General features: G+C 42.4%; 1 protein-coding gene across 4 annotated transcripts in view; it reads left to right on the forward strand.

Annotated features, from left to right (window-relative positions):
* Positions 1-4,952: 4,952 nt before the first annotated feature.
* LOC311141932 (MLX-interacting protein-like) overlaps positions 4,953-22,521 on the forward strand; it is a gene marked incomplete at its 5' end in the record, with an annotated part of 41,409 nt that continues 23,840 nt past the window's right edge. For all 4 annotated transcript variants that reach the window (XR_014614253.1, XM_084177446.1, XM_084177448.1 and 1 more), the window contains 2 exons: positions 4,953-5,269; positions 21,616-21,722. Coding sequence is in view for 3 of the 4 variants with exons in the window: in XM_084177446.1 (XP_084033572.1) it covers positions 4,953-5,269; positions 21,616-21,722 (424 nt within the window). The remainder of the gene's footprint in view (positions 5,270-21,615; positions 21,723-22,521) is intronic.

Genomic DNA, 22,521 nt, shown 5'->3' on the forward strand with positions numbered 1-22,521 from the left:
AACATAATTGGTAATTTTTCAATTTAAATTATTATATACAATTCTTGCTACCAATAGAATGTTATTTAGATGGGGGATACAATCTTCCCAACTCTGCAGATTTTGCTGCGAAGAGACAGATTCATTAGATCATTTGTTTTGGTACTGTCCATTTGTAGCTTGTTTTTGGACACAGGTCCAGGAATGGCTAAAGGATTGCAATATTTACCTGGAGCTAACCCTGCAGATAGCATTACTGGGTGATCTGAAAAGTCATAGTCAATCGATCAATAATATAATAATACTTTTAGCAAAACTGTTTATTTTCAATGTACAATCTGTAGAAACAATGAGAATAGAAAGGTTCAGAACTTTTGTAAAACATCACAGTACAGTTGAAAAATATATGGCAAATAGAAACCCAATATGGATGGTGTTAAGAGATAGATGGGTGGTGTTGAATGGAGTTGAAGGATGGGACTAATAACAACTAACAATATCTAATAACAACAAGATAACTAATAATGTAAGCATACTGTGTCCATAATAAGTATATAGGTTATAGGTTGAGAGCTTTTGTGAAAGAGCACAGTTAGAAAGATATGGCATATAGAAGCAAACCGGATGGACATCATGAAAATGATCGGAGAGGTTGAGGGTAGAGGAAGTTCAGTAGTAAAAACAAACAAAATAGAATTATTGTAAAATTGATTGTGTCCATAAAGTGTATATAGTATGTATAAGATGGAAGTAGAGGCCTAAGCATAGTTGTTCACTAGTTTGCTCCAATTAGGGAAGGGGTGGTGGGGTTGGAGGGTAATAAAGGGAATTATAAAAAAAAAAAAAAAAAAAGGGTATGTATGTATGTATATATATATATATATATATATATTTGCGAGAAAAAAAAACATATGGGGGATTGGAAGTGATGCAGACAATTACATTGATGGAAGTTACAATCTATCTGCAATATTAAAGCTGATCTACCCCCTAAACATTTTTTTTTTTGTAACTATCAAGATGTGCTTTAAGTGTAAACTTTCATCTCTAATTTAAGGGTTTTGTCAAAATTATTGTTTTGCCTTCAGTTTTGCCTTCAGCAAGTTGATTGACTTGGCCATCGCAGAACATTCCACTTCTTTGCCTTAAAAAGTATTGGGTTGCTTTCGCAGTATGCTTCGGGTCATTGTCCTTCTGCACTGTGAAGCACCGTCCAATGAGTTTTGAAGCATTTGGCTGATTCTGAGCAGATAATATAGCCCTAAACACTTCAGAATGAATCCTGCTGCTTTTGTCAGCAGTCACATTATCAATAAAACAAGGGAACCCGTTCCATTGGAAGCCATACATGCCCACGCCATAACACTACCTCCACCATGCTTCACAGATGAGGTGGTATGCTTCAGATCATGAGCAGTTCCTTCCCTTTTCCATACTCTTCTCTTCCCATCATACTGGTACAAGTTGATCTTTGTCTCATCTGTCCATAGGATGCTGTTCCAGAACTGTACAGGCTTTTTTAGATGTTTTTTGGCAAATCTGGTCTTCCTGTTTTTGAGGCTTACCAATGGTTTACATCTTGTGGTAAACCCTCTGTATTTACTCTGGTGAAGTCTTCTCTTGATTGTTGACTTTGACACAGATACACCTACCTCCTGGAGGGTGTTCTTGATCTGGCCAACTGTTGTGAAGGGGTTTTTCTTCACCAGGGAAGGAATTCTTCTGTCATCCACCACAGTTGTTTTCCGTGGTCTTCCGGGCCTTTTGATGTTCCTGAGCTCACCAGTGTGTTCTTTATTTTTTAGAATGTACCAAATCGTTTATTTGGCCACACCTAATGTTTGTGCTATCTCCCTGATGGGTTTGTTTTGATTTTTCAGCCTAAGGATGGCTTGCTTCACTGGCATTGACAGCTCTATGGACTTCATATTGAGGGTTAACAGCAACAGATTCCAAATGCAAATGCCACACTTGAAATCAACTCTTGGCCTTTTATCTGCTTACTTGTAATGAACTAATGAGGGAATAACACACCTGACCATGGAACAGCTGAGCAGCCAATTGTCCAATTGCTTTTGATCCCTTAAAAGGGGGGGACCACATTTAAAAAGTGCTGTAATTCCTACACCTTTCACCCGATTTGGATGTAAATACCCTCAAACTACAGCTGAAAGTCTGCACTTCCAGCTCATATTCATTATTTAATTTCAACTCCAATATACTGTGGTGGACAGCTAAAATAATAATAACTTGGTAAATTTCCAAATATTTATGGACCTGACTGTACCAGTGTCTAACAATTTATACACACAGGACATGTCAGAAGTGGCATCTTTCTTTTTTTTTGAGAGGTAATGTTTAGCAAGGACTACTTCCTCTGGCTTCAGAGGAATATGCCATGTTTGTCTTGTGTGGGCCTGCCCACTCTATGTTCTCCTGTGTTCTCGCTCTGTCCTGTCTGCTCCCCTCTATTCCTTGCTGTCTGAAGTTCTGCTGTCCTGGATCTCCTATATTATTACAGAAATGGCATAGTATCAGTGCCGTACCAATATGGATGATTCTGAACAGAAAAACACACATAAGCAATATAAGCACGCACGCGCGCGCACACACACACACACACACACACACACACAATATGAACAACAAGCAAATAATGTTTACCTGAATTGAGCTAAAAGGTAAAATCTGGGATCATTTCTGTTCCTTAATGATATTAGCAGTTCACTCAATCTTAAACCTGATTAACATTCAACTGTATTACCCTTCACTAACCACAATACCTGTGTTCTCTCTCTGTTGCTTTAGCAACAAAATCAAAATGTGTGCAATCATGGGGCAAAACAGATGAGGTTGGCTTAGATTGTTAACATGTAAGCTATATTTCGTCTCTAATGTTTATTGAAAACAAATACATTTGCACAATGACCACTTGTTGTTTCAAATACATCGTTACAGTTGTTGGTTAGCTAGTTAGCGAATTTTACCCATATTTGCATTGACATGAAATCAGTCAAAACACCTCAAAACAAGACATGGTATCAATAACATGATGAAACATGCTGAAATAAGCCACTTATGATTCCCACACATGGCAGTGTCATTCTTGCTAGCAATCTGGCCATCCAGAATCACAACAGGCTGACTTATGCCCCATGGAAGTGCGCACATTGTTTTCGTGACGTTGTCAGCCAACCCATCTATGTAGCTAGATGCTAAATAATTGTATTGTAAACATACATACACACACACACATTTTATTCACTTACTCCTGCAAATACAACAACCGTCTTTGCGTTAGCTAGACTGGGTAGTCCCTCACGTTAGTTAGTTAGCTTAACGTTATCTGTCAGTGCAGCTTTTGAGTCAACATGTTGAAATGTAAGTTACTCGAATCTGGCTTACTGTGAGGTCAATAACTCTGAATAACATCATCATGGGCTAACAAAATGTGCTATAGTAATAGCAAGCTAACAAAGTTTACCTTCGGTTCTCCTTCTCATCTTTGCGCTCGCTCCCTCAGAGAATGAACAGTCGCCCGCGCGGCCCCGAAATATGCTTTTTTGGGAGGAATCAAAAATGACTTTGGAAAACCCTGTTTGACTCCGCCTCCTAAAGTGCCACCATACACAGAAATGCTGGTTTTAGGCAGCACTAAAAAGGCAGGGCAGGCCAGGGCTCATGTTTGGAGTATTTATTGCAGTGTGTAATGCAGTGTAGCATAGCTTGTTTTACACCATCCCAGCAGGGCAAAAGACTCGGGGCTGATACAAAATCATTCGGGGCTAAAGCCCGGGTCTGGTGACGTCAATGCTGTGATGCACGCCGTTTGATGCGACGCAGACCCGGTGGCAAGCGTGAGACTGAGGAGACCCGGTCTGTCCTTTAGAGTTTTGATGCAGTGTTGCCTGATAAAGCCATGCTAGGGAATAAGTTATCCCGTGAGAGCTTTTGTTCCGAACCCACTAAGGTGTTTCAGGTGCCAAGTTTATGGTCATGTTGCAGCAGTATGTAGAAGGGAGATTCCAAGGTGTGCAGGAGGGCATGGGACAAGTGGGTAGTTTCAAGGGAAAAAGTGGAGCGTTTCAATTGTGGGGGTGGCCATGTTGCTGGGGATCAGAAATGTCCTGTGCGAGTGAGACAGGTTGGAGCCTGAGAGGATCCCTGTGAGTAGTAGGCCAGTACAGAGTGACCTGAACAATTTGTGCTTTAGTAACGTTGGCTTGTTGCCGTTTATTGTTATGGTCATTAATTGTACCTCACAGATGGAAAGGAAATCCCAGAAGATTGAATTGGTAGTAGCAGCAGCAGAGACGTTTTGGGTTATGAGATTTTAGTGCAGAAGAACTACAGGGGATTTTGAGAGAAGGGGGTCCAGCCTCCCAGGCCAACGGCCTGGTGTGGGATCTGTTAGGGCCAAAGTAGTGAGAAGGTGTGTTGGGTATAGTGGTATGTATAGGGTTATATGGCGGTGTAATTTCCTTTTTTCGTGAACAAATGTGCAATGCAGCAATATGCAACAAAGCGTCTAGCGTTCTGGAAAACCACACGAAGAAGATTACTCTCTACGTCGAAGTTATTTTGAGCCTGCAGCTCGAGTCGAGGGTGTGAGACTCCAGCCAATCACGTTTGCAGACATGACGGAGCAACAGTTAGCCCCTTCAGCTTCACTGGAAATCCTTCCATACCAGCAACACTTTTGTTAGCTGTAAGCAAACTATATATAGTTAGCAAAAGAGGATACTGTAAAGACTGGCAGTGGCTGCCAACAATTCAACGTTTCTTTCTCAATAAAGGGTGGGGCAAAACGGGAAAATTATGTTTTCGAAAGAGCAAAGTAACATCATGTATGAATAGTATTCACTTTGCTTTATTTGAACTCGCTACTAGTACTAGCTATGAGAACAGCTAACGTTAGCAAAGAAGTCCAGAAGAACGAATGTTAGCTAGTTAACTGGCTAGATAACTAAGACATGGCTACCACCAGGAAAATACGACAATACCGAAGCCCTACAGTGAGTATCAAGCAGGAGCAGGACGATGACTCGGACACGGAGGAGTCTCACATTGGTTTCAAGAAGTCGGATGGACGCGAGTCACAGATAATCCACAGTGGTCACTTCATGGTGTCCTCGCCGCACATTGAACACCCGCCAAGAAAGGGTTACGATTTCGACACAGTCAACAAACAAACCTGTCGGACGTATCACTTCGGGAAGAAGTGTACATCACACATCTCCATTGACGCGTCGTTGACAAAACTTTTCGAATGCATGACGCTTGCATACAGGTTTGTGTCTTGGTTGCTTCTCGTCGTCAATCAATTAAAAGTGTAACGTTTCCTAACTAACGTTAGATAGTTACCTAGCTGCCAAGTATTGCTTTACTGTCGTGGCATTAATTAGATGGGCTACATCTTGGACTGTGACTTGGGTTAAAAATGTACGATGGCCTTAGTGTTTTCGAAGTTTCAAAAGGTTTTCCATACCCAGCTACCGAATGGTGAAGTTTGTTTTGCATGGCCCGGTGCTCCGGGTGAGTGGAGATTACATTTAAGACCAATGGAATGGTCTCAAATGAGAACTCCGCTGACGCGGGGCACCGGGCCATACAAAACGAACTCTACCAATGACAACTAGCTACGTTTTGTTTTCTAAGCGAATCACAACAACAAGTTGGACGAGCGTTTCCTTTTCCAGTGTCTCTCGAGCATCAGATCCCACGCCCAAAGCACGGGGTGTAGCTGAAGTCACGAGTCTAAATTTCTTAAAAACACAGGCTTGTGGCATACAACAACAAGCATACAGTCTAATGCTTTAAATGTAATAATTCTGTGCAATATTATGTGTTGTGCAGTGGTCCCAAGATCAACAGTCTACTGTTGCAGTATATGGTCCTGTTCTACTTGCAGGTCTGGGTAACATTGCATAGTTTGTATAACAGTTTGACAGTTAGACCGAATTAGGTACTAGTTATTGGCATAACCATCCGTAAAAAAAGGTTTACTGTTAAAAAATTTAGTCATATGTTTCAATCCTGCCTAATAATCTGAAGTAGGGCTAGTGGAAGAAAAATATTTGTACACAGAAGGTAACTCGGCCGAAAATGCCTTCTCCAGCAGGTGGCGTTTAGAGTTTTTTTTAAACTCACCAAGGGAGGAGATTTTGTATGGAGGTCATTGAGTGTCGAATTTGGTCAACCAAAAATGTGTCTTTATTTCCTATGTGAGGTTTATTTGATCAAATAGAAGTTTCGTAATGCTTAGGTTGTTAGGCGTGTACTGGTATAAGTAGGACACGTGTCATCCGGCAACTTTGAGAAAAAACACTATCAGAGTTGTGCCTGAGGGTGCAATCCAGAATCCTTTGGACGTCCGTACCCTTAACCCTAACCGGTACCTTAACCAATTTAAATGGCAACTTAATGGGGTAGGGACATCCCAAGGATTCCGGATAGCAAGGACCATTGTGGTTCACACGCGTATCTGCCATCTCATTGGCTAGAATAGTCCCACCTGATGCCTCCACCCGACTACCTTCCATTTTTTAATACATTTATTTTCATTGTTAGCGCGGCCAATGGAGTATCTGGTCAATATAATGGAACATTTGTGGCCATAACTTTCAAACTAACAGAGATAATAATAATAAATAATAATATGTCATTTAGCAGACGCTTTTATCGAAAGCGACTTATAGTCATGTGTGCATACATTTTTACGTATGGGTGGTCCTGGGGATCGAACCCACTACCCTGGCGTTACAAGTGCCATGCTCTACCAATTGAGCTACAGATCCCACTCTGGAATTTTGATATGCCTGTAGAGTATATTATGTTCAACAATATATTTTCAATATTAATGTTTATATTTTTCAATATTCATAGATGAATGTAAAACAATTATAATATTGAAAGCTAAATACTACCTATATTACAGAGCAAGCAGTAAAGATTCATGACACCAATTCTTGCTTTGTAGCATCTACAGGGAGGGAAAAAAGTATTTGATCCCCTGCTGATTTTGTACGTTTGCCCACTGACAAAGAAATGATCAGTCTATAATTTTAATGGTAGGTTTATTTGAACAGTGAGAGACAGAATAACAACAAAAAAATCCAGAAAAACGCATGTCAAAAATGTTATAAATTGATTTGCATTTTAATGAGGGAAATAAGTGCTTCTTCTTGAGCCACTCCTTTGTTGCATTGGCTGTGTGTTTTGGGTCATTGTCATGCTGGAATACCCATCCACGACCCATTTTCAATGCCCTGGCTGAGGGAAGGAGGTTCTCACCCAAGATTTGACGGTACATGGCCCCGTCCATCGTCCCTTTGATGTGGTGAAGTTGGCCTGTCCCCTTAGCAGAAAAACACCCCCAAAGCATAATGTTTCCACCTCCATGTTTGACAATGGGGATGGTGTTCTTGGAGTCATAGGCAGCATTCCTCCTCCTCCAAACAGGGCGAGTTGAGTTGATGCCAAAGAGCTCGATTTTGGTCTCATCTGACCACCACTTTCACCCAGTTCTCCTCTGAATCATTCAGATGTTCATTGGCAAACTTCAGACGGGCCTGTATATGTGCTTTCTTGAGCATGGGGACCTTGCGGGCGCTGCAGGATTTCAGTCCTTCACGGCGTAGTGCGTTACCAATTGTTTTCTTGGTGACTATGGTCCCAGCTGCCTTGAGATCATTGACAAGATCCTCCCGTGTAGTTCTGGGCTGATTCCTCACCGTTCTCATGATCATTGCAACTCCACGAGGTGAGATCTTGCATGGAGCCCCAGGCCGAGGGAGATTGACAGTTCTTCTGTGTTTCGAATAATCGCACCAACTGTTGTGACCTTCTCACCAAGTTGCTTGGCGATGGTCTTGTAGCCCATTCCAGCCTTGTGTAGGTCTACAATCTTGTCCCTGACATCTTTGGAGAGCTCTTTGGTCTTGGCCATGGTGGAGAGTTTGGAATCTGATTGATTGATTGCTTCTGTGGACAGGTGTCTTTTATACAGGTAACAAGCTGAGATTAGGAGCACTCCCTTTAAGAGTGTGTTCCTAATCTCAGCTTGTTACCTGTATGAAAGACATCTGGGAGCCAGAAATCTTTCTGATTGAGAGGGGGTCAAATACTTATTTCCCTAATTAAAATGCAAATCAATTTATAACATTTTTTATATGCGTTTTTCTGGATTTTTTTTTTGTTATTCTGTCTCTCACTGTTCAAATAACCCTACCATTAAAATTATAGACTGATCATTTCTTTGTCAGTGGGCAAATGTACAAAATCAGCAGGGGATCAAATACTTTTTTCCCTCACTGTACAGATGAATCATTATGGGGTCTTAAAGTGGCAATCTGCAGTTGCTACATACATTTTTGGACTTATAAATTAATGATATGTACCCATAGATTCTTGAAGAATACACTTCAGTATACCAAAAACTTTTGCCCCCAGAACAGCCTAAATTCGTCGGCCGTGGACTCTACAATGTGTCGAAAGCATTCCAGCAGCGTTGCAGTAAACACAAACCTGGCACCTACTACTATACCCTCTTCAAAGGCACTTAAATATTTTGTCTTGCACTTCACCCTCTGAATAGCACACATACACAATCCAAATATGAAGAGTGGTATTCAGTGATTTGTTGGATTTGCCCCAAACATAACACTTTGTATTCAGGACATAAAGTTAATTTCTTTGCCACATTTTTTTCAGTTTTAATTTAGTGCCTTATTACAAACAGGATGTTTTTGAATATTTTTTATTCTGTACTGGCTTCCTTCTTTTCACTCTATCAATTAAGTTAGTATTGTGGAGTAGCTACATTGTTGTTGATCCATCCTCAGTTTTTTCCTATAGTAATAGTAATATGCCATTTATATGCCGTTTAGCTCTGAACTCTGTAACTGTTTTAAAGTCACCATTGGCCTCATGGTGAAATCCCTGAGCGGTTTCCTTCCTCTCTGGCAACTGAGTTAGGAAGGATGCCTGTGTCTTTGTAGTGACTGGGTGTATGGATACACCATACAAAGTGTTACTATTAACTTCACCATGCTCAAAGGGACATTCAATGTCTGCTTATCTTTACCCATCTACCAATAAGTGCCCTTCTTTGCGAGGCATTTGAAAACCTCCCTGGTCTTTGTGGTTGAATCTGTGTTTGAAATTCACTGCTCGACTGCAGGACCTTACAGATAATTGTATGTGTGGGGTACAGAGAAGAGGTAGGCATTCAAAAATCATGTTAAACACTATTATTGCACACAGTGTGAGTCCATGCAACTTATGTGACTTGTTAAGCACATGCTTACTACTGAACTTATTTAGGCTTGCCATAACAAAAGGGTTGAATACTTGACTCAAGACATTTCAGCTTTTCATTTTTAAAGATGTACTATGCAGAAATCGCTCCACCATTTCCCGGTTGCTAAAATGTTATGAATGCTATTCCCATCTGCTGTCGACATCAGGATACGATTTGAGAGCACTAGTTAGCTCCAAAAGTGGTTATAGCTTTGACTGCATGCTGACAGTGAATTCAGAGCCATTAAGTGGCTAGCTAAACAATTTTACCAGGTTCCCGTGAAGCAATTGTAATGACAGTCCACCACAACATACACAAGAGTTTCCTGATTAGCAAGGGGTAGTCGGTTTTAATTTAATTGTGTATTAGAAACACAGTTTGAGGTCATTGTGAGGAGATTTCGCAAGTGGTTAAATGGGGAATTGGGCTTCCTGGGAAAATGTTGTCAGAGTTTGAAACAGTAACCAAGGCGGGCGGAGCATAGCGAAGGGTCATTTGGCTCCAATGAATGTAATTTGCTCAATAGGAGTTGAGAAATAAAGTTGACCTCATTAGAAATAAGATATTCTCCTATTTTCTACTGTAGGTAGGCCTATGTAATAAAAAATGTGTTTATTCTGTTGCTAGCGATATTCATAAAAACATTGAAATAAAAAAACTTTTTGCGGACCCCCTGCAGTACCTCCACGGACCCCTAGGGAGCCGCGGAACCCCGGTTGAATACCCCTGGTTTAAACTTTGATATCATGGATGGTCAGGCCTTGCATCCATAGCTCTGTCTATGAATTTGAGGGTGGTTACATTTCTCCATCCCTCAGATTTTTACAGAAACTGGGTCGGGTAGATGCTGATTGCCGCTTTAAAGGAGGCCTGGGTGAGAGCAAAATAACATAAATATGCCAACTTTGATAAATTATTTCTTAATTATGCTTTTAGATACAAATGTCAAATATGTCAACAATCCTTCCTCCAAAGGACTATTCTATAGATTACATTTTGTGAAAATCCCCCAAATCATGTTATTTTTCTGTCTGCATTCTATAAGAAATCAATCAGATGCAGTATTTTGTCTAGTGCCAAACACAGGCAGACACATACTCACCCTGTTTCGCTGAGAGAATGGACCCTGGATTGTTGGGATTTTAAAGCCTGTGTTTAGCCATGCTTGATGTGCTGAGTGTGAAGAGGACACTTGACACCAGATGCCCAGGCAATGCAAACAGCCTGCGCACCACTTTGCTGACAGGGGTTTTGCGATAAAAGTCGGTATTGCTCCTTCTCGGAACACCCTCAACCCATGTCAACACATGATATGACACCTGTGCAAGGGAGATTGCATCCCTTTACAGCTCTCTGCTTGCCAAGGATTGGCACCATCGCACATCCCGCAACCTTTGCCCTAGTTTTACTGCAGACTAGGCTTAGTGGATGTAGAGAACAATGACAGATGTTCAGAACCTGAACTAAATGTAGGTGGTAGGGCCATGGTGCAGGTACACAATACGAACCTGGCCAATTAAATCAGCAGCATTTTTTGCACTTTCATTCTCATAACCTAAGGTCATCCCTCAATGATGTCAGGTAAGCGCTGCTAGACAGTTTACCTCTAGTGAACCACACCCTTTACTACATGGTCCATAATCTGGATTCCTTTAGCACTTTGGCTCTCTCTTAGAGCAACAAGTGTACTGCAATGTAGATGGTCCAGGTACACCCTATTTTGCTACACAATAGGACAGAGCCTGAAGAGTCCACCATAAAATCAAACTCACTCCTCTTTTTTTTTATTACACTACATTTGAAAATGCACCCAGCCAATGTGCAACTACTATGAGTGAAAAAGGTTGACAGAATCATTGTGGTTCCTTAAACTGGGCCAGTCTACCACATTCATGTCCACTCTTGACCTCGGCACTTGCTCAAATGGCTTGACACGGCACAAATAAATCACCCACCAGCACTGTCGCTCAGAAGCAGCGTGTTGCCTTTCAGTTGGGGGGTTGGGTAGGGAGTGGGCGGGCGGGTGAGTATGTGGGCGTCCGGAACAACAAGTGTCCTCACATGGGCTGTCATAGATGGAGAGGTTTTAAGGCTTGGTGTCCCCAGGAATCTACAATGCAGTGGCTAGTGGCTACATTTGTAGACATGTAGCCAAGTGGATGGGTGATGCGGGCATCCGGCTCAGGTGGCATTGTACCCATCAACTTGGCTTAAGGGAAGGACATGTCCTTGACCCATTGATAGTTTCAGTTCACTTGTCAGGGGACAACATACCTTTCATTCTATTCCTATGCAAAATACATAGTAAATAGAGTCTATGCCCATTGTCATTGGGTAATTTAAACTGAAAAACACTTGCTTGAGTGGTGAGGTGATTTGCTAAATGATGGACTGCAAGCACCACTTGAGCTGCGACTAGCGCTACCGAAACAGGGCCCGGTTTACCAAAAACACCTTCGTAGGAGCATCGTTAAATCTCCGAGCTGTTTCCCAAAATCATTGTTAGTAAAGTTGCACTTGAAAACGCTCGTTATTTACCGACTGCCTCAGACCACTCGTGGAACCAGCCCCAGCCTGGCCTCCGGGCCAATACGAACTGTTTCGTTAGATGCTTTTTTGCATCTAACGAAGATCTCTGCTAAACACAGAATCAAGATGTTTATCTGTCTCTCTGACCGCCGATAACTTCAGAATGAAGTTGACTATGCTACAAATACAACGTTGCCAATGTCTTTGCAATTGTTACAAATAAGCGAAGGATAAAAAGACGCTTCAGATGAAAATTGTGATGACTGCATTTAAAGATAAGTATAGACTACATAGGCCTATATATTTAAATCCTATTTAAATCAATTTAATGTTAAATCAATTATGTTTAGCTAATTGTAGGCTACTGTCTGTAATTTTTTGCCTCAATATATTTAGTGATGTGTAGGCCTAACAGCATGTGCGCAATGATGTGCCAAATCTGTGATTTTAGTGCATTATTATTGGGTAACCATTGGGTAACACTCCTCTATATTTGCAGTCATAGGTGGTAATATCTCTCTAGGAGATGATCCATTCTCAGTATTGTGAAATAATTATAATGTTAAGGTGAGATTTTAATATAGAAAGGTGATCCGAGAGCAGAGCTACCTTTTTTCCCGTCCTTTTCAGTATCGACACATGCTTAAATGACGTATTTAACAAACGTTCTCTCTGCGTGGTGTTTTGGGAAAATGCATGTTACGTCTTCGGCCGTTGTTGGAACGATGCGTTGTTAAAACACTCCTAAGCCCAGGTGCGTCTTTCTCGCTGTTCATCGTTTACTCCTGTTTTAACAGGGTGTTTTTCCCCTAATATTGTGAGTTGAGACATGCAGTTAACAGCATTAGAAAGCAAAACATTCACCTCTTTTTAACCATACATTAATTTGTTTGCCTTGTGTTTGATTTGTGAGCTTAAACTTGGTGGGCAGGCTTTTGTTAAAAATGTAACAAAGTAGACTAATGATTCTGAAAGAAATATGCTCTTTGCCTTTACCAAAACAATGTTTTTGTTGCATATTTCAGTCTGGAACCTGCCTAGGAGTAGGGGTGTTGTAACCAATTCTAAATGGCACACTAGCAGTTAGAAAAATAGCACTTGTAAATAGACACAACGCACAAATTATTTAAAAAATGCAGCTTGTGCTTGGAACACAGGCTTATTCCCTACTTAAATCAACCAGTCTATTTAGAACTTGTGATTTGGCAAGCAATGTAGCTTGTCTATAGTTTTGTTTGTACGTTTTTATAGGCAGTATATCTGAAGGCCTAATATAATATTTTGTGCGCAGCACGCGTGTGTATAGACTAGAGGAAGTGGTGAGATCAGAATTGAGTCAGTGAGGCATGGAGGGAAAAGAGAATGTAGAGGAATGAACTGTGTGATCGCTTGGCCTTGGTTCCTTTTTTTCGGAACACTTCTATATTTAATGTGGATGCTACCATGATTATGGATAATCATGAATGAATCGTAAATAATGATGATTGAGACATAAATATCGTAACCCCCCCCCCCCCCCCCCCCCCCCCCCCCAAAGAAATGCAAACCTCCCCTGTTATTGGTAATGTAGAAGTGTTCAGAAACATATTATATTCTTATTTAAAACAAAAGATTTACCATTAATTTATATTGGGCGTAATATAATCTAATACACAACAAACACAAACTGCAAATGCATCCAACAAGTTTGTAGAGTCACAAGCTGGATGTAGTCATTGTGTGCTAGGAATATGGGACCAAATACTAAACTTTTGACTTCTTTAATACCGAACAAAAATATAAACGCAACATCTTTTTTTTCTTTACTGAGTTACAGTTCATGTAAGGAAATCAGTCAATTTAAATAAATTCATAAGGCCTTAACCTATGGATTTCACATGACTGGGAACAGATACCTTAACAAAAATGGGCCTCAGAATGGGCCTCAGGATCTCGTCACGGTATCTCTGTGCATTCAAAATCCCATAGATGAAATGCAATTGTGTTCGTTGTCCGTAGCTTATGCCTGCCCATACCATAACCCCACCGCCACCATGGGGCACTCTGTTCACAACATTGACATCAGCAAACCGCTCGCCCACACGACACCCACACGACGCCATACACGTGGGCTGTGGTTGTGAGGCCGGTTGGACGTACAGTACTGCCAAATTCTTTAAAATGACGTTGAAGGTGGCTTATGGTAGAGAAAGGAACATTCAATTCTCTGGCAACAGCTCAGGTGGACAATCCTCCAGTCAGCATGCCAATTGCACGCTCCCTCAAAACTTGAGACGTCTGTGGCATTGTGTTGTGTGACAAAACTGCACGTTTTGGAGTGACCTTTTATTGTCCCCAGCACAAGGTGCACCTGTGTAATGATCATGCTGTTTTTTTATTTGTTAAATTTGTTTTTGTACTTTTACCCCTTTTTCATGATATCTAATTGGTAGTTACAGTGTTGTCCCATCGCTGCAACTCCCCTACGGACTCGTGAGAGGCGAAGGTCGAGAGCCGCGTGTCCCCCGAAACGTGACCCTGCCAAGCCGCACTGCTCGCTTAACCCGGAAGCCAGCCGCAGCAATGTGTCAGAGGAAACACTGTCCAGCTGGCGACCGAAGTCAGCTTGCAGGTGCCCGGCCCGCCACAAGGAGTCTCTAGAGCGCGATGGGACAAGGAAATCCCTGCCGGCCAAACCCTCCCCTAACCCGGCGCTGGGCCAATTGTGTGCCGCCTTATGGGTCTCCCGGTCACGGCCGGCTACGACACAGCCTGGGATCGAACCCGGGTCTGTAGTGCACTGCGATACTGTGCCTTAGACCGCTGCGCCACTCGAGAGGCATGATCATGCTGTTTAATCAGCTTTTTGATATGCCACACCTGTCAGGTGGATGGATTATCTTGGCAAAGAAGAAATTCTCACTAACAGGGATGTAAACAAATTTGTGCACACAATTTGAGAGAAATAAGATTTTTGTGCATATGGAACATTTCTGGGATCTTTTATTTCAGCTCCTGAAACATGGGACCAACACTTTACATGTTGTGTTTATATTTTTGTGCAGTGTAGAGCAGTGCTGCCTTTTTTTCTGTTTCTATTCAGTATCGACAAATGCTTCAACGACTCATTTAATAAACGTTCTCTCTGCGTGGTGTTTTGAGAAACACATGTTACATCTTCGGCCGTTGTTGGAACGATGCGTCGTTAAAACACTCCTAAGCCCAGGTGCGTCTTTCTCACTGTTCACCGTTTACTCCCGTTTTTATCAGGGTGTTGAGACAAACAGTTAACAACATTAGAAAGCTAGAATTCACGTATTTTTAACCATAAATCACCCATATTTGGTGGGTGTTAATTTGTTTGCCTTGTGTTTGATTTGTGAGCTTTAAATTGGTGGGCAGGCTTTTGTTATAAATCAAACAAAGTAGACTAATGATTCTGAAAAAAAGACACTCTTTGCCTTTACCAAAACAATGTTTTTGTTGCATATTTCAGTCTGGAACCTGCCTAGGTATAGGGGTGTTGTAACCAATTCTAAATGGCACGTTAGCGGTTCGCAAAATAGCACTGGTAAATAGACGTGACGCACCTATTTTAAAAAACGCAGCTTGTGGTTGGAACACAGGCCTATTCCCTACTTAAATCAACAAGTGTATTTTGAATTTGTGATAAAGCAGTCGTGATTAAGCAAGGAATGTAGCTTGTCTATAGTTTTGTTTGTGTATCCCATCAGTTAGATACGTTTTATAGGCAGTATTTCTATAGGCCTAATGGGATCTTTTATGCGCAGCACGCGTGTGTATAGACTAGAGGGAGTGGTCGGATCAGAATTGAGTGAGTGAGGCACGGAGTGTAAAGAGAATGTAGGGGAAAGAACTGTGATCACTTGGCCTTGGTTTATTTTTTGTTGTTTTAAACAAATGGAACACTAGAATCAATGTGAAATAAAGGTCGTCTTTGTGAAAACATTTTACCTTCCCGACCAGGCAACCACAAAGCAGATTCCACTTGCCGGACTGTTCAGTTTACCTGCCCCGGGCCATTGGGCAACCGTTAATGTCAACCCGACATAGAAATATGCTATCTGAATGTAACAAAATGCTGTGTCTTGCTGAACGCGGCCCCAGATTCTCATGGAAAGTTCAAAAGGGGAAAGATAGTTCCAGGGAGGGTCCTCTTCAGACAGACTCTCCCAACAAATGACGAGTTTGGGTAGGTGGGGCTTAAAATGCGGGCGGGAATCGTGCTCATGTTTAGCTAGGGCAACAAGCAGATACGGCAGTGACGTGCGTCCCATTTCTGACTCATCCTCTCTGTCCCAACTGAAGCCGGAACTTCTACAGACGTGTAAGCTGGAGCGTTGTGGGAGGCAACCCATCTGTGTAGAGAGACGAGCTAAACATTGGCCTTTAACACCATGTCTGTAGGGGGAACAAATCCATTGCTGTGGTGCAACCTGTTAGTCCTATAAATATGAATGTCATGTTGTTCCTGTTTTTTCTTGTCCTGTTGATAACCTCTGTCTTCCTGTGTTTGACTCAGCCCTATGAACTTGCCCTTTAGTTATAGTTCAGATCATACTAGGCCAGGGGTTCCCAAACTTTTATGGGCCACGACCCCATTTTGATATCGAAAAATTATTGCGACCCCAACCAAGTGAAAAACATTGTTGAGGTCAGGGCTCTGTGCAGGCCAGTCAAGTTCTTTCACACCGATCTCGACCAAACATTTCTGTGTGGACCTCGCTTTGTGCATGGGGGCATTTTCATGCTGAAACAAGAAAGGGCCTTCCCCAAACTGCTGCCACAAAGTTGGAAGCACAGAATCATCTAGAATGTCACTGTATGCTGTACTGTTAAGATTTCCCTTCACTGGAACTAAGGGGCATAGCCCGAACCTTGAAAAACAGCCCCAGACCATTATTCCTCCTCCACCAAACCTTACAGTTGACACTAGATGGCAGCCGTTTTACACCTCTCTAACCAATTGTACTATTATGTGTTTTTTTTGTGTTATTTGTAATTTATTCTGTACATAATGTTTCTGCCACCGCCTCTTATGACCAAAAAGAGCTTGTGGATATCAGGACAGCGATTACTCACCTCGTATTGGACAAATCTTTTTTTCTTCAACAAGTTGGACGCAAAGGATATCCTTCAGACACCCAACAAGGCCCAAATCCCCGTCATTCACGTGAGAAAGAGACGGCGATATCGTGGACGTATGTCGGGGTGCCTTGGAAGGATCCGACGGCGAGCGAGTAAACTGCCTCTTCCATCAATCCTATTAGCTAATGTTCAATCATTTGAAAATAAATGAGACGACCTAAGATTACGGTTATCCTACCAACGGGACATTAAAAACTGTAATATCTTATGTTTCACCGAATCGTGGCTGAACGACGACATGGATAACATACAGCTGGCGGGATATACGCTACATCGGCAGGATAGAACGGCTGACTCCAGTAAAACAAGGGGTGGCGGTCTGTGTATATTTGTAAACAACAGCTGGTGCATAAAATCTAATACTAAGGAAGTCTCAAGGTTTTACTCGCCTGAGGTAGAGTATCTCATGATAAGCTGTAGACCACACTATTTACCAAGAGAGTTTTCATCTATATTTTTCGTAGCTGTCTATTTACCACCACAACCGATGCAGGCACTAAGACTAAGGCTGTATAAGGCCATAAGTAAACAGGAAAACGCTCATCCAGAGGCAGCACTCCTAGTGGCCGGGGACTTTAATGCAGGGAAACTTAAATCCGTTCTACCTCATTTCTACCAGCATGTTAAATGTGCAACCAGAGGGAAAAAAAACTCTAGACCACCTTTACTCCACACACAGAGACGCTTACAAAGCTCTCCCTCCCCCTCCATTTGGCAAATCTGACCATAGCTCTATCCTCCTGATTCCTGCTTATAAGCAAAAACTAAAGCAGGAAGCACCAGTGACTCGGTTAATAAGGACGTGGTCAGATGACGCAGATGCTAAGCTACAGGACTGTTTTGCTAGCACAGACTGGAACATGTTCTGGGATTCTTCCGATAGCATTGAGGAGTACACCACATCAGTCACTGGCTTCATCAATAAGTGCATCGATGACGTCGTCCCCACAGTGACTGTACGTACATACCCCAACCAGAAGCCATGGATTACAGGCAACATCCGCACTGAGCTAAAGGGTAGAGCTGCCGCTTTCAAGGAGCGGGACTCTAACCCGGACGCTTATAAGAAATCCCGCTAAGACTTCAGACGAATCATCAAACAGGCAAAGAGTCAATACAGGACTAAGATTGAATCGTACTACACCGGCTCTGATGCTCGTCAGATGTGGCAGGGCTTGAAAACTATTACAGACTACAAAGGGAAGCACAGCCGCGAGCTGCCCAGTGACGCAAGCCTACCAGACGAGCTAAATGTTACATTTTACATTTTAGTCATTTAGCAGACGCTCTTATCCAGAGCGACTGACAGTTAGTGAGTGCATACATTTTTTTATTTTTTTTTACTTCTATGCTCGCTTCGAGGCAAGCAACACTGAAGCATGCATGAGAGCATCAGCTGTTCCGGATGACTATGTGATCAAGCTCTCTGTAGCCGATGACAGTAACACTTTTAAGCAGGTCAACATTCACAAGGCCGCAGGGCCAGATGGATTACCAGGACATGTACTCCGAGCATGCGCTGACCAACTGGCAAGTATCTTCACTGACATTTTCAACATGTCCCTGACTGAGTCTGTAATATAATAGTTTCAAGCAGACCACCATAGTCCCTGTGCCCAAGGACACTAAGATAACCTGCCTAAATGACTACCGACCTGTAGCACTCACGTCTGTAGCCATGAAGTGCTTTGAAAGGCTGGTCATGGCTCACATCAACACCATTATCCCAGAAACCCTAGACACACTCCAATTTGCATACCGCCCCAACAGATCCACAGATGATGCAATCGCTATTGCACTCCACACTGCCCTTTCCCATCTGGACAAGAGGAACACCTACGTGAGAATGCTATTCATTGACTACAGCTCAGCGTTCAACACCATAGTGCCCTCAAAGCTCATCACTAAGCTAAGGACCCTGGGACTAAACACCTCCCTCTGCAACTGGATCCTGGACTTTCTGACAGGATGGCCCCAGGTGGTAAGGGTAGGCAACAACACATCTGCCACGCTGGTCCTCAACACTGGGGCCCCTCAGGGGTGTGTGCTTGGTCCCCTCCTGTACTCCCTGGTTACCCACCACTGCGTGGTCAAGCACAACTCCAATACCATCATTAAGTTTGCCGACGACACAACAATGGTAGGCCTGATCACTGACAACGATGAGACAGCCTATAGGGAGGAGGACAGAGACCTGGCATTGTAGTGCCAGGACAACAACTTCTCCCACAACGTGATCAAGACAAAGGAGCTGATCGTGGACTACAGGAAAAGGAGGGCCGAGTACGCCCCCATTCACATCGACGGGGCTGTAGTGGAGCAGGTTGAGAGCTTAAAGTTCCTTGGTGTCCACATCACCAACAAACTATCATGGTCCAAACACACCAAGACAGTCGTGAAAAGGGCACGACAACGCCTATTCCCCCTCAGGAGACTGAAAAGATTTGGCATAGGTCCTCAGATCCTCAAAATGTTCTACAGCTGCACCATCGAGAGCATCCTGACTGGTTGCATCACTTCCTGGTATGGAACTGCTCGGCATCTGACCGCAAGGTGCTACAGAGGGTAGTGAGTACTGGGGCCAAGCTTCCTGCCATCCAGGACCTCTATACCAGGAGGAAGGCCCTAAAAATTTACTCCAGCCACCCTAGTCATGACTGTTCTCTCTGCTATGACACGGCAAGCTGTACCAGAGCGCCAAGTCTAGGTCCAAAAGGCTACTTAACAGCTTCTACCTCCAAGCCATAAGACTTCTGAACAGTTAATCAAATGGCTACCCGGACTATTTGCATTAACTATTTGCATTTTTACGCTGCTGCTACTCGCTGTTTATTATCAATGCATAGTCATTTTACCCCTACCTACATGTATAAATTACCTCGACTAACCTGAACCTCCTGTATATAGCCTCGTCATTCTTATTTTATTGTTACTTTTTTTATTTAGTTAATATTTTCTTAACTCTTATTTTTCTTAAAACTGCATTGTTGGTTAAGGGCTTGTAAGTAAGCATTTCACGGTACGGTCTACACCTGTTGTATCTGGCGCATGTGACAAATACAATTGTATTATATTTTTCTGTTAGAAACATGCACAGCCGAGGGAAGGGGGGGCATGGTTCGCTTTTGAAAGACTCTCCAATAAGAATTATTTCCTCTGAATCCACTGATTCAGTCACTCATCTGTATAATGCGTTCAGTTTCCCAAATATGTCTGTTACATAGGCAAGGAGACACATTTTATTTTCATTACACAGAAAGTCAGTGTTTTATTTTTATTTTTTTTACATCCATTGTGAATGACAGCAGTTCCTCTCTCAATGCGAAAAATCTTTCCAACACTCCCCCTAGATAACCACCAAGCCTCGGTGTGCAATAGAACATTGTCATGCTCTGATCCCATATCTCCACATAGTTTTGCGAACAGTCGTGCGCGCGGTGGATGTGGTTAAATGTAGTTTACAATCAAAGTTATCTGCTGCAGTATATCTGAGTTCTGTGCTCCTGCTCTTTTACCGCCAGTTTCTCTCGGTGTATCATATAATGCGTCCATATGGCAGAGCGAGACACATTCTTAACTAGAGTGCAGAGGCCTGCATCAATACCTTTGTCTTATCTGACAAAGGTATTGATGTGAGTTTCTGTGCCTCTGCCTCCCCACACATTGTTTTCAACATATGAATTGTGGCCGGTAATATCAAAGTCGCTGCAATAGTGTGTGGTTTCATAGCGTAGCGGGCCTAGCCATTCACCGTGGGAATAATTCATGTGCAACGGTCAAGTGCAGCCTTTTCCCATATTCTAAAAGCGCTCTCTGGTTGAATTTGATCTTTTAGATTTGAATAATTTTCATTTCGATTTTTAAGATGAACCACATAACCATGAGTTTGAGATACAAAGACGATATTATAATATATTTTATTTTGTGAAATGTTTTATTTTTCAGGATTTTGGAAATTCTCCCACAACCCCATATTCATATCAGGTGACCCCACATGTGGTTGCAACCAGCAGTTTGGGAACCGCTGTACTAGGCTGTGTGGTATCATCTGCCAAAAGTCCTATGTGAACACGGCCATAGGAACGTTGTGGTTGCTTGAAGTAGAACAGTATTTGATCTCTCAATTGGGTTTAGACAGTGCCTCTTGGCCTATGTATATGCTATGGTTTATTATGTTTATTTTGTATCGTATCATTCTATGCCTCAGATTATCTTTATTACAATCAAAGACAATGGATCTTATAGGCCTGAATGTGAAACTACTGATACATTCTTTTGAGAAACAAGTTGTTCATGATTGATTAGAACATGCTAAAACCTCCACTGCCTTGTCTTTGCCTCACCTAAGCGCTCTGCCTCTCACTGTTGTGTTTTGTGTAGTCTCCAGTGTCAACGGTGGCCTACTTAGTCCCTATGGATGCATGTGTTATGTTGGCCTTTTCAGAGTTGGAGTCATGGAGTGTGTCTACTGTCAAGGCAGTCTGCCTACACTTAGGAGAAAGGGTGTGTTGAGCTGTCTGAAATCAGGGGTGACATCCATATTTGTTCTATGATAACCTCTAACTCAACTGGTAACATTACCTCTTGATTTTGTCAACCTGCACCTTTCCCACTTGAGTAGGTCATTTAGATGCTTGTGTTATCTTTGGCCTTTTCAGCGGCAAGTTGGTGTCGCCAAAATGGAAGAACTTCAAAGGCCTGAAGCTGCTGTGGAGAGACAAGATCCGGCTCAACAACGCTATCTGGAGGGCCTGGTACATGCAATGTAAGAGCTCCACACACGGCTTCATACTCTATTCTGTCTCTCACTAAAAACAGCAAACCCACTGTTGTAACGAAGTTGAACTTGGCTGAAAAAAGTATGGGGATTAACGCTTGTGCAGGGGTATTTTTGGTTGGGTCTGGAGTGCCACTAAATGGCACTTGAATCCCCTTCTGATTGAGAAGTACAGTGGGGAAAAAAAGTATTTAGTCAGCCACCAATTGTGCAAGTTCTCCCACTTAAAAAGATGAGAGAGGCCTGTAAATTTCGTCATAGGTACACGTCAACTATGACAGACAAATTGAGAGAAAAAATTTCCAGAAAATCACATTGTAGGATTTTTTATGAATTTATTTGCAAATTATGGTGGAAAATAAGTATTTGGTCACCTACAAACAAGCAAGATTTCTGGCTCTCACAGACCTGTAACTTCTTCTTTAAGAGGCTCCTCTGTCCTCCACTCGTTACCTGTATTAATGGCACCTGTTTGAACTTGTTATCAGTATAAAAGACACCTGTCCACAACCTCAAACAGTCACACTCCAAACTCCACTATGGCCAAGACCAAAGAGCTGTCAAAGGACACCAGAAACAAAATTGTAGACCTGCACCAGGCTGGGAAGACTGACTCTGCAATAGGTAAGCAGCTTGGTTTGAAGAAATAAACTGTGGGAGCAATTATTAGGAAATGGAAGACATACAAGACCACTGATAATCTCCCTCGATCTGGGGCTCCACGCAAGATCTCACCCCGTGGGGTCAAAATGATCACAAGAACGGTGAGCAAAAATCCCAGAACCAC

This window comes from Coregonus lavaretus (genome assembly GCF_964263955.1).
Source record: "Coregonus lavaretus genome assembly, chromosome: 14".
Lineage (NCBI taxonomy): Eukaryota > Metazoa > Chordata > Actinopteri > Salmoniformes > Salmonidae > Coregonus > Coregonus lavaretus.